Raw genomic sequence first — 12358 nt, 5'->3', positions numbered from 1 at the left:
ATGAATCAAATGTTACCATTAACTTTAGATAGCATGTTGATGACAAGAATTCCACTTGTTATCAGATGTGACTTAAAGATAAGTTTAAAAACTGTGTTTTTAAGTGATATATCTTCCTAGCCAGGGGAAATTAAAGGAAAATAACTTCAGAAGCAAAGATAATGATAATTGCGGACAATTGTTACTGTGTTACTGGGAAGAGATGCTGGATTCAGGTTGATCTTTGAACAACTCAAGTACTGTTGCCTAGGTAGCAAAAATAATCCAATCTTTAATTCCTACAGTAAATGTCATTTCATTTTAGAGATGCTCTTAGGATTTAATTCTTTGGTTTTGGTTTTGTTTTCTTCTCCTGAATTAAACATGAAACTGTCTGAGAAATTCTATTTTCAGCTTTGGAGGAATCTAAGACTAAAGGTATATATATTTGTAGAAAGAAAATATCTAGCAAATCACTAATCACAATAATGATTCAGTTTACTGCTGCCTTTGAATTGCATGAGGTGACATCTTCTGGGTCTGGAGCCCTTGTATCTTTTAGTTAAATGTGATTGAAATTGACTTAAATATCCAAAAGCAACTGGAATGTAAGAGAAATGTAAGGTAAAGATTTGTGAGAAGAATGTTTAAATTTAAATTAGCTTATAGCTATCATAGTTGCTTACAGTCTGTTCTTGGAAAGTATGCGACGTATTTCTCCTTCAGCCAAAGTAACCACAGTGAGTTCTGGTGACCAGATCTGTATTAAAGGCAGTAGTGGGTTATCTTGAACTTCAGTTCTGGTGTCCTCACCACCATTTTTCCAATTGGTTTATGAAACTAAGTCTAGTTATTTAATTTCTGTGGCCATCACTTTCACTTTTAGTAAACTGGAGATAGTGAACGTTAGCCAACTTTGAAATGTGAAGATATTTATATGCATTAGTACCATTACAAGAATTTTAATACTTTAGATCTCCTCTTAGCAAGAAGAATGAAAAGGCATCTTAGGATATTTTGTGATAATTAACAGCAAACTTTCAAACTTGAAAATTACATGGTATCAATAAATCATGAAGTCATTCTTCTCATAATCCCTCGTAGATTGTTATAGTACTTTTTTTAATGAATGGTAAATATTCTAATATTGAGAGCTTTCTATATGTGATTTCTTTTCTGAAAAGAAATATCTTTTATGGATTGGCTACAATTTGCTTTAAAAAGAAACATTTAAGCTTCAGCTTAGCATTCCAGCTATACCACTTTAAATCACGGATTTCCATAAAAATAATAAGCAGTGTTGTCATTGCTATACCTCCTGTCAGTATCTCATGCTTGGTCAAGTGTGTTCATCAAGGCTCTTGTCTTCTTGAAATATGACTGCTGTAACATGGTGGCTTCTGTCAGATAATGCAGCTGTCTTGAGCTCTCACATATGAGGGGGGGAAAAAAAAAAACATTTATAGCCCTCTGACGAACCCTTACAAAAAATTGTGTTTCTAATTAGATACATATAATAGAAAGTACCACAGGGATTTGTTCACTGTCACAGACCTTCAGAGTTGAATTTCTGTAACAGTTTGCTGAAGCACATAGACAACAAGAGGCATTTGTGACTGCATGTGATGCAGAGAGATAAGAGAGAGGTTAGATCTGAAGCACCTGAAATAAGAAGCAGTGGGAAGCAGAAGCATCCTTGTATTTCAAGATAATTATATTCAGTTTATCCACAGAATTTAGGCAGCAAACACTTACATAACATTTCAAAAGGAAGCAATTTAAAAAAAAAAAAAACAGTTAAAAGATATTTTTAAACCTCGTCTGTAGTCCAATTATAGCAGATGGTTATTAAAGAAGTATATCTAAAAGACAGATAAATTTTCCTTTTAGAGAGAATGGGGATGTGGTTGCAACAGGAAATAGACTATATAACAGCGAAGAAAACTTTTATTTCTTCATATAAAGATATGACTGTTTGCTCAGAGAAGCAGCTACAAAGTGCCTTGGAATCTTCTGCTAAACGCGCTGTGCATTTAACAGTATTTAGAATAAAGTGAAAAATGTCATGATCAAGTTTTGCTATAAATGGACTTTGAAACATAGTAACAATTCAAATTAATGGACTTAACATTTCCTTTAAAAACAAACAACCCCCACAAATCTGAGGCATTAAAGGCATTGAATCTGATACGTTTCAAAGAGAAATGCAAGAAGAATCCCACACAAGTTGATGCTGAATTTGGAGAATGAGATCATCATTCGTGACAAACAATGGTTAGATATACACTATCTACCTTTTACAAAATTATATATTCTGAAGTGTTGTCTGCTTCATCAGATGGTAGCGTAAAACAACGGACAGCAGAAAAATCCCAATAATGCTAAACATAATTGAGAACAGTAACTTAGCAAAATTTAACCAGTTCATTTTAGAGAAAAGACAACCAAACATTAATTCTATAAATACTTGACAGAAATGGGTTGTTAGTATAAAATGAGGAAATAACCTTCAGCTGTAATGGGTAGGGAATCATGTCACATCTTTGTCATTGTATTTCATGCATACGCAGTACCATTAGCGTAATGAAATTAGAAAACGTGCAGAGTTGAATTATGAATAACTAAAGGATATTGCAACGATCATTAGAAAAAACAGCTGTACATCCAAAAGTTGTTAAAGTTGTTGCTCTTAACAGTGTCAATAGCAGCTCAAACTTTGTTACCCATGATCCTCCAGGAGTACAGAAAGGAAATGTAGTTTCCAATCCCAGCACATGAGGTGATGAGGTGTTCTGAATAGAAAGTAATATTAAAGTATTGGAAAGAAGGAGGAAAAATATACTCCATTACTCATGCAAATAAGAATTTCAGTAACCAGCAGTGAACAAATTCTGAGCATGAACTCTCATGCTATACATTGTAGTTGAACATAAAAGCAACAAAAAAGAAAATGGCAGTTAAAAGCAGTTTGCTCCTGAGGGAGCTCCTGAATAATTTTTAACTGTGGTTTGGAATATCACAAAATATGTTTATATATGCAGCCGTTACAACTGAGGAAAATCTCTACACATCTTGTAGAAATAACCAAAACATATGTATATATTCTTGAGTATAAAACTGAAGTGTTGTGAGGTATGACAACTTCAACAATACATTGGTTTTTTTCTAAGTTAGATTAGTACAGCTATTTAATAAACAGCTCTGTGCTTCTCACATTAATTAATATTACATGCCTGTTTTGGAATTGCAATATTCCCCATTTGAGCAACAATCATAGAATATCTCAAGTTGGGAAAGACCCCCAAGGCTCATCAAGTCCAACCCCTGGGTCCCCACAAGACCACCCAAAGTCCAAACCTTATGTCTGAGAGCATTGTCCCACCACTCCTTGAATTCCAGCAGTTCAGGGCTGTGCCCACTGCCCTCTGAGGCAGAACCTTTCCCTAACCTGTACTTGCCCATCCCCTGATACAACTCCATGTTTCCTTGGCACTGTCACAGAGAGCAGAAAAATAAGAGATTGAGATTAGTGTCATGTTTGAATATTAGGTCTACAATCTGTTTTCTCAGATACAGATTTTCCGGTGTGACCAAGTACTCGTTAGTTCATGCTAGACTGTGTCTATGAAAGACAAAAATTTATTCTTGATTCTCTTTTATATCTAACATTTTATTCATGTACACAGTATCTACTGTCTGTTTTTGAGTTGGATTGAACTGAGGGTCTAGCGAAATACTGTTAATTCAGCTGACTATAAAATTATTAATGCATCATTTCTCTCTTCCTCTTCTACAGTATGCTGTCTGGCTGATCCTTTGGGTTTCATGGAACGTGTTTGTTATCTGCTTCTACTTGGAGGCTGGAGACCTTTCAAAGGTAATTTACCATTTAAGCCATGGGTACTGTGTTAGCATGCTTCAGTTCAAAGGCTGTCTCTTAATCACTGGGATAGCATGATAGAAATTTAGAGTATTCTGGATATGTCTTAGACACCTTCTGATGCTCACCACAACAATGGCTTGTGTCTTTTAGAGGAAAACTACCTCACTTGTTTTCCTTCCTTGTTTGAAATACAATTTGCGACGCAAATTTCATCTGGATGAGAAATGCAAATTAGTGATTTCACAAATACAAAAGATTATTATCTCAAGAGTAAACAATTTCTTTATTACTTTTATTTCTTACTGTTCAGCTTGCTTTTACTTAGCTGGATTCCCTCCACGGGTCTCGTACCACAGCATAATAATTATAAAAGAAAGTATCATCTCTCGTTAAAATATAAACTGAAGTGCTAGCATAGATTGTTATTTGGCTCTAGTAATGTTTTTTTAACCTTGTACTTCTCATACAAATGTTATGACTGAAGACTTCAATACAGCAAAAAAAAAAAAAAAAAAAAAAAAAACAACCCTTCAGGAAAAACATATATATTTTTTTTAAAGAATGACATATTTATATACGGTTTATTGATACCGTAAGTGATAATACATAAAGTGGTAATTGTTAATGCGCTCAAACCAGCATCTCAAATCAAAACACCCTCTTTCTAAAGTGAGCCCAGGGGGCTGGTAAATAATGGGATAAAAGATTAGCAGTGGTAATAAGCTTTGACTTAGCCTAAATGTTACAGCATGTGCTGAGTTATGTTCACAGTGGTGTGAACTGGCCATCGAGGAAAATTCTACTTGTGAAAGAAACTATATTCATCTCTCAACTCACATATTTAATTGCCTTTCTTGAGTAAAGGGAATTTAGACTAACTGTAAGTTACAGGTGTAACATACTTATATGTTCTATCAAATCAACCCCAAATTGTAGAAAATGCTGGAAACTGGGATTGTTTAAACTTGTGTCTTCAAAAGAAAGCATTTCCTGAGGCTATAAAAAAAAATTTCTGCGGGTAAACAAATGTTACACTTTTGGGGGTTTATACCTTCAGATAAGAGCAGCTTCATTAAGATCTTGGCAAACATATAATAATTACAAGACTTTGCCTATAGTGTCTTCTATTGGCTCAAAATGTTTCCTATATTGCTAAGAGAACTGATGTTTGTAACAAACCCAGCACCTGTTGTACCACTGCACGCAACCCATCTTCTCCACCTGCTCATTTCAACCACCTGCATTGTTTAAATTGTAAACGTTGGGATGCTCATAATGTCTTGGGAAGTGAAGGGGGGTGGGAAACAAAGTAGAAACTAAAAACACCTGTTTGACGGTATTTTAATTAGAATAAAATTAGCTTAAGAACTGGTAATTGCTGCATGGAATAAAATCAGGCCAGACAACAATGCCTACACCTGGAACTGTTTTCTTCTGAAGACTTGAACTGTGTGATCTAGTCTTTCTCAAACAACCATGTGCTTCAGGTATATATTTGGCTGCAGTTAAACTGTTTATTTAGTCTATAGAGGCATAATTTACTTGGATGCAATCTGCCTGAGAATATCCAGTCGAGTACATTTCTCCACTTCAGGTTTTCAGGCCAATAGCATTACTGAGGAGAGGAAGAAAAGCAAACATAAACTGGAAATAGATTTTGGAAATGGTTATAGATTGATTCATTGCCTACAGAAGTCCTAATTCACGTGTGAAACAACTTTCTCTTCTCCTTTCCAGCTGTGTGTGGTACACCAAAATGTCTCCAAATAATCAAATATTTTGCAAGATTTAGGGCTGAGAAATATGTGTACAATAGAAAGACACTCATATTCTAGATCTTTAAAAGGCTCCAACTGTTTAATATAAGTAGACATCTAACGAAACTGAACATTTTTATCTTTGTTTCTCAGTTATATTCACAGGTCTTGCACTGAATCTCCTTTATTATTTATATTGTCATCAGGGAATAACTGCAGCTTAAAATCTGTAATGGTACTCCCATGTATTTTTTTTTTTTTTTATGTTTGAAATGGCACATAGAACCTTGAAAAAAGCTCTAGGTCTGAAATGGTTCTAAATAGAGAATAAAAAATAACCTTTAAGTAAGTACCAGAGGGATGCCTCTGAGGCTGTAAACCATAAGAGAGGAGCCTGCACAGCATGGTTTTAGGAATTGATAGGTTAAAATTACAGCCTAATAATAGTTCAACTGGGTATAGTTTATTTTTATATGTATAATTTATAGCTTTCTGCCAGGGAAAAGAAAAGCTTCTTTTTCCGAAAGTTTTGAGAACAGCTTTTATTCTATGCGTACATATACAAATTTTTCCACATTATCTTCAGATACAATGGAGAAATCTTATTTAAATTGTTAACATACCTTATTAAAATACACTTTTTAAACAAGTTATGCAGACAGGAGGTCATGACATTTTTACGACTTTTCCTTATTGGAATGAAAAGGGCCTGTAAGGAATCAGAAATTTTTAGAACTATAAGATAGTATTGTCTGAAGAGGCTGAGAAGGCTCAAGGCTCATTAGTGAATAGTTATGCAAGTCTGTTTACATGCTACCATTACAGTCCTATATATGCTGTGGAAAATGGCATTGCACTCTAAGTATTTTCCAACTTTCAGGCATAGTTAATGCCTTTGCTAATGCTCTTTCACAGCAAGCTGGAATATTTATGTCTGAGAAGGTTTCTAACAAAGAAAATGCAATCAATTTTTCTTAACCTTGATTATTATGTGGATCTGTGAATGAATAGTTAGAGAACCGACTTCTGAGACTTACTTTTCAGTGTCACACTTCAATAATATTTAATTAGTCTGTGTTACTATGATTTTTGGTGAGTGCCATTCTCAATATAAGTAAGACTTTAAGCTTTCAGGATCTCTAAGTAGTATATTTATTTTGGCCTGTGGCTAAGTCACTGTAGCATATGGAAAGCATAACCTTTCATCTTAAATGAAACAAATCTGAAGTACGCTAGTGACACGAAAAAAAGGAAAAATAATAGAAGGCATATATGAGAAACTGTGGTGATTCAATGACTTGTTTAAATATACCAGGAAAGAAAACAAGGAACTAGATTCAGCTTTCTTAGAAGAAAAATAAAAAACATAAAAAAGAAACTAAAAAGTTAACAGTCTGCCCAGCACTTTTGACCTTCTTCAGGCATTCGTCTCATTTGCATCTGTGTGACTAAGTTACAACCTCTGAATAAAGACCCTCAATAGAGAGAGCTGCAAATGGTCATGTAATGAAGAAAGAACACCGTTTGCTTCAAGGCTTTTAAAAGCTTCTCCTAATGATGCCTGTGGATCCCACAAGCAACAAAGAAGCAGAATAAGATCTATTGAACTCCCATTCTTAGTTTAATGGACTTCTTTTCTGCAAAAAATGCATGGCTAAGGTTGTAAGTGAAGATGGGTAGACGTGCTGCTGCCAGTTACTGGAGACAAGACAGAGGCTGGACTCATGGTGCTGAATAAGGGGAATCAATTAGGATCAGGGTCCAGAGCAGCCATTATGCACATGCTCTCAACCTCATCCCAACACTTAGGGCTCTTCTTGTGTGTGACCCCCACCTGTGTGATTCTCCTCTCACGGTAGTCTCCTCGATTCCATGTGAATGTGACCAAGAACAGTTTGTGTGTGTGTGCCTTCATGGTAGCAATTGACATAGTTTGTGTTTAGGTTTCTTGACACGTCCCTTACTTTTTCTGAGTAATATTGAAAGATTACATTTAATGTATTAAAACATAAGTAATTATGTTTTCTAACAGAAAAGTTAAGTGTCTGAATGTCAAATGCTATAGTATGAAGAAATGCCAGAATTAAGGTTGCTTGCATAAGCATAATTTAGCTCTCTCTGTACATTCATTTTTTTTTATATAGCTCTTAATTATGAGGTCACAATACTTTTCTTAATCTCTGTACAGCTTGGCCTATTTTAGAGATGAACTGGGTTTGGGAATTTAGCAATGTTGCCATACAGCATCACAATCCATGGATTACAGTAGTTAGGAAAAGCTAAATAAAGAGGCAGGAAATAAATATACTGTGCTTTTCTTACTGTGTATAGCCATTAAATATTTTTTTCTTCTCAGTGGTCAGTACGTAAATCATTTCTTTATTCGAAGAAAGTAAATCCTGTTTTTTGACTCTACTCTGAAAACATGTAGAATGTTATGAAAGCTTACATACAGAATCATGGCACCTAGAAACCCTGAGCACAAAGATAGTAATATTTACATAGTTTACCACGTTTACTCTAAGCCTGATTTTAGCACTTGTTCTACCGATCTTTAGATCTACTGATCTAAAATATTTATTTTAGATGAATACTAATTTGCATTCAACTGAAATTACTTCCTTTTCTGTCATTTCCTGAGTTGCACAGAATTGACCAGGAGCATGAAGGAATAGGAAAGATTTAAAAAAAAAAAAAAAAAGTAAAAAAAAAAAAAAAAAAAAAGACTTCATAATTTCACTTTTAAATATGATACAAAGTACTGAATGGATTGTAGGTATTAAAATGTAAAACTAAATAAAAATATGTAATTAGCTTGTTTTCTGCTAGAAGTTTTAAGAGAAATCAAATGTTTCTGAATACATTTTCTCCTACCCACCCTAAATATGAGAGTTGCTCCTAAAGTAGTGCATTGTCTTTTGTTATGTTGGCCCATAACGTCAAAGGTAGGTGTTGGTGGTATGGCAGTAGAGGTTGAACCTTCCCACCAATATTCCACTACATTTTTCTGCTGTGTGAGAGATGGCAGCAGAGGGGCTATCTGACAAAATAGTATCTGACATGGAAGTACATATGAAGCAAAAGAGTAGAATTGAATTCCTCAATTCCTCAACAAATTGCACCCACTGACCTTCATTGACTCTTGCTGAATGTTTATGGAGATCAAACAGTGGATGTGAGCACAGTGAGTGGGTGCATTTAAGCAGTGGTGACAGCAACAGTGGGTCAGGTCTGCTGCAGCTTTTTTTGGAAAGAGGTGTGCAGGCTTTTGTTCATTAGCTGTGACTTAATGATGGTGACTTGAAAAATAGCGTTTTGTAGCTGAGAATTTTCTCTATCAAATGATGCTGTTGTGCTCTTTGTTTCTGTTGTAATTTCCATGGAAATAAGCATGAGGCTTTACTTTCAGAGGACCTAGGTAGAAGATAACTTACACCACAAATTTGCAGTCTAATTCATGTTGGAAGAGTCTTCAAGTCAGTTGATCCAACCTCATGCTCAGGACAGTACCAAATTCAAACTTAGGTGAGGTTGCTCAGAGTTTTAGCAAGCCAAGTTTTAAAAAATTCTAAGGCTGGAAATTTTACAATTTCTTTAGTTCTAAACTGTTTTCACTGTAAAATATTTTCCCCTGATATGTAGCTGAAATTTTTTGTTTCTACAGTCTGTGACATTGCCTCTTGTCCTTCCATTGTATCTCTGAGAAGATTTTGTTCCTGCTCAATTTCCTCTCTTTTGCTTTTAACTGAAATTAAGTACTTCAGGTTTCTTTTTGACTGTTCTGTATATGAATTCTTAGTCTAGCCCTACAGACTGGTGCACTTCGTAAGGAAATAAAAAATCTAATTATGTCATAAATAATCAGTTCACTTTTCACAATTTCACATGCTTTATTATGGGAGAAAATTGAAGGGTCTTTTTTTATATTTATACAAATATATTAAAAAAAAATCTACATATAAAAAAAAAAAAAGCTATATAATAGCTTAAGGAGAATGCTTATTATCTAGGAAAATACCAGAGGTTTCAATGCTTGTTGCAGTTCCGGCCAACAGAGAAATTGCAACAGTCCTACATTGCTAGTTGGGATAAATGGAAGAGGGGAGAGGAAATAGGAGACTCATATTTGCTTCCAGTAGTCCATTTGTCCCCACCAACTTTTCCAGCAAACTACACACCTGCTAGTATTTTTCTATTCCAGCATCCAAACACTAGCAAGATCTCTTCCACCTATCTGTCTGACTTTCATATGCCACTGTTTAGATTGATACTTAGGAGCTCTGAAGTGCAGTTTATATCCATATGCAAATTAACTTCAATAATGCAAATTACTTCAGGATATGATTTGCATAGCTTGTCACTCATGCTCCTTAAAAACATGTTGGCTATGAGTGCTTAGCACTTTAAGCAGCTAGTGTACTGTGATTTTAAAGGGATAGCATGTAGCCTTGGTGAAGCTAATGAAAGAAACAAAAGAAATTTGTCATTCATCTTCAGTGTAAGTCAGCTGTAGCAAAGCAGTGAACTTGGCAACAAGGTTGAACGTGCACTAGTTAGAAATAAATTTGACATTACTTTATGTCAATTAGTATAAGTGTTATTCTACTTTGATTTCGCATTTACTAATTATTTTTGTAAGGCAGTGGTCGTTAACAGTTAAATGTCACTGTTGTATGTACTCTACTAAAACAACCTGCGGGATGTTTAATTTTGAACATATTACCTTCCTTGGATGTTGTTTTAACAGATGTCCTGTTAAGATAACAGAGAAATTAAATTAGTTTTCAACTCAAAGCATCTGGTTAACTTTGTAGGTAAATGCCTTTGAGCGGTAAATCTAACCAGGGTTTTCAGATAAATAGCTATCAGAATGTTTTAAGTAAATGACTTTATTTTTTCACTTCTATTACTCAGGGCAGATTTGACATGCTTGATCATATATCTAACAGATGAAAATTGAAAATAGAGCTGGCAACCAGCAGTGTTAGGTTATTCTGAGGGTAGTTTCATGGGTAGATACTATTAAGTATGCTTATGGTTTCAGATAATTTAGTTTTGCAGCAATTTTTAAACCTCAAGATCTTTGCCAGCTAGAAGGTAACTGATTATAAAATTTGAAGTGCTTACTACTGTAAAGATAACATTTTAAAAAATGCATAGATAAAAGTGAATTTTCATCACTTTTATGGTGAAAAAAATTGTGATTGAAAATTACTCAAAGTATACAAAAAATATGAAAGATGTTTTTCCAGATTTTTCTTATTGTGCAACGTTTATATTTTAAAATTCAGGCATGTGTTTTTTGTTGAGTTCATGAAAAATCATACATATGCCTATTGATTTACATATATGGGAAATGCATGTATATCTAATAGTTACTGCATGGAATACAGGAACATATGAAATTGATTGAGTTTAGTGAATGATAAAATGATGATTTTCTATGATAATTTACAAATGTGTGTACATATTATACAAGTATCTCTATATATTCCAGTTATGTGGAGTTTTTAGTCTATCTCTTAAGATAATGCCATGCAGATTGCTACAAATCTTTCAAATGATACAGTGAGGACATTGCAGAAAGAAAAAAAGAACAACCACATGTATTTTAAAAGAACAACCACATGTATTTATGAGATTACTTTTTAATATTTATTAATTATAATGCAGTACCATCTAGTGGCCCCAGTTTGATGTCAGGATGACATTATGCTATGAGCGTAATATAATACATGTAATATAAATAGGGCTTGTCCTGCTTATGACCGAGTGGCATTTTCTGATCTCCTTCACTTTTCTCTTCTTCATTCTCACTTCTCCTTCTTTATTTTCACTTTTGAATGCTACAGTGCACTATTGATAACATTTCACCAACCGTGATTAAATGGTTATGGGTGAAAATCTCTTAATTTTACAGAAAACGAACAAAACAAAAAAAAAAAAACACCCAAGAATGTATTTTCTGGATCACATTTACCCAAATGCATATTTGCCATAACAGCTCTTCTGGGGAGCTTCTGTGCTTCATATAGACAGGACCTTCCCCATGGATTAGGTTACAGAAGTAGCTAAGAACAATTGCTGAAGAGTTATTTAGCAGAAACCTAGGAACTCTGGCAGAGCACTTATTTGTCTTTTTTGAATGTATGAAAATACGTTCTGTTCTTTGAAGATATTACATTTCACTATCTCATGGTATTTTCTTTCTTTCATTAATTATTCTTCTTGAGTAGTATAAAATGCTTTAAAATAGTCCTTAACTATTTTAACTATGTTGCTCTAAATGTAGCAATGGATAGAATATGCTTTCTCTACATCTTTAGTCACTCTAAGTATAAATAACTAATTGTCCTTCCAACTATATTGGATAAGCTCCTCCTTGTGAACCTGGACCTACCAGAATCTTCAAGGAAACTCTAAGCTGACACTCTGGGAAGTTTTGCATCACTTGAATTTCAGAAGGAAATCATCCTAAACCTTCTGTTACTGACAGTTACTTAAATTTATTCCACTGGTAATCCAGCAGGAAATAAAAATTCTGTATTGCCTTCAGCATCTTTTCACATATGAATAAGCATCTACTGAACCTAGGAAAACAACATGAACTGTAAAACACTCTCCTTTTTTGATTCTGTATAATATTGAGCCCACCCCACAGAACAGTGCGTGTGCAGACAAGCAGTACAGGGTCATTTTGAGCACACCCCATCCTCACTATAAGTGGTGCTAGCAGTGA

General features: G+C 34.4%; 1 protein-coding gene across 3 annotated transcripts in view; it reads left to right on the top strand.

The window, feature by feature from the left end:
* The window catches only part of NKAIN2 (sodium/potassium transporting ATPase interacting 2), a 517696-nt gene that overhangs the window by 272092 nt on the left and 233246 nt on the right, over positions 1-12358 (top strand). For all 3 annotated transcript variants that reach the window (XM_085217384.1, XM_085217383.1, XM_085217382.1), the window contains exon 3: positions 3776-3856. In XM_085217384.1, the coding sequence (XP_085073510.1) occupies positions 3776-3856 (81 nt within the window). The remainder of the gene's footprint in view (positions 1-3775; positions 3857-12358) is intronic.

Source organism: Meleagris gallopavo, chromosome 2, assembly GCF_905368555.1.
Source record: "Meleagris gallopavo chromosome 2, MGAL_WU_HG_1.1, whole genome shotgun sequence".
Classification (NCBI taxonomy): domain Eukaryota; kingdom Metazoa; phylum Chordata; class Aves; order Galliformes; family Phasianidae; genus Meleagris; species Meleagris gallopavo.
Note: the sequence above shows the minus strand (reverse complement) of the source record. Positions and strands in the feature narration are given on the sequence as shown.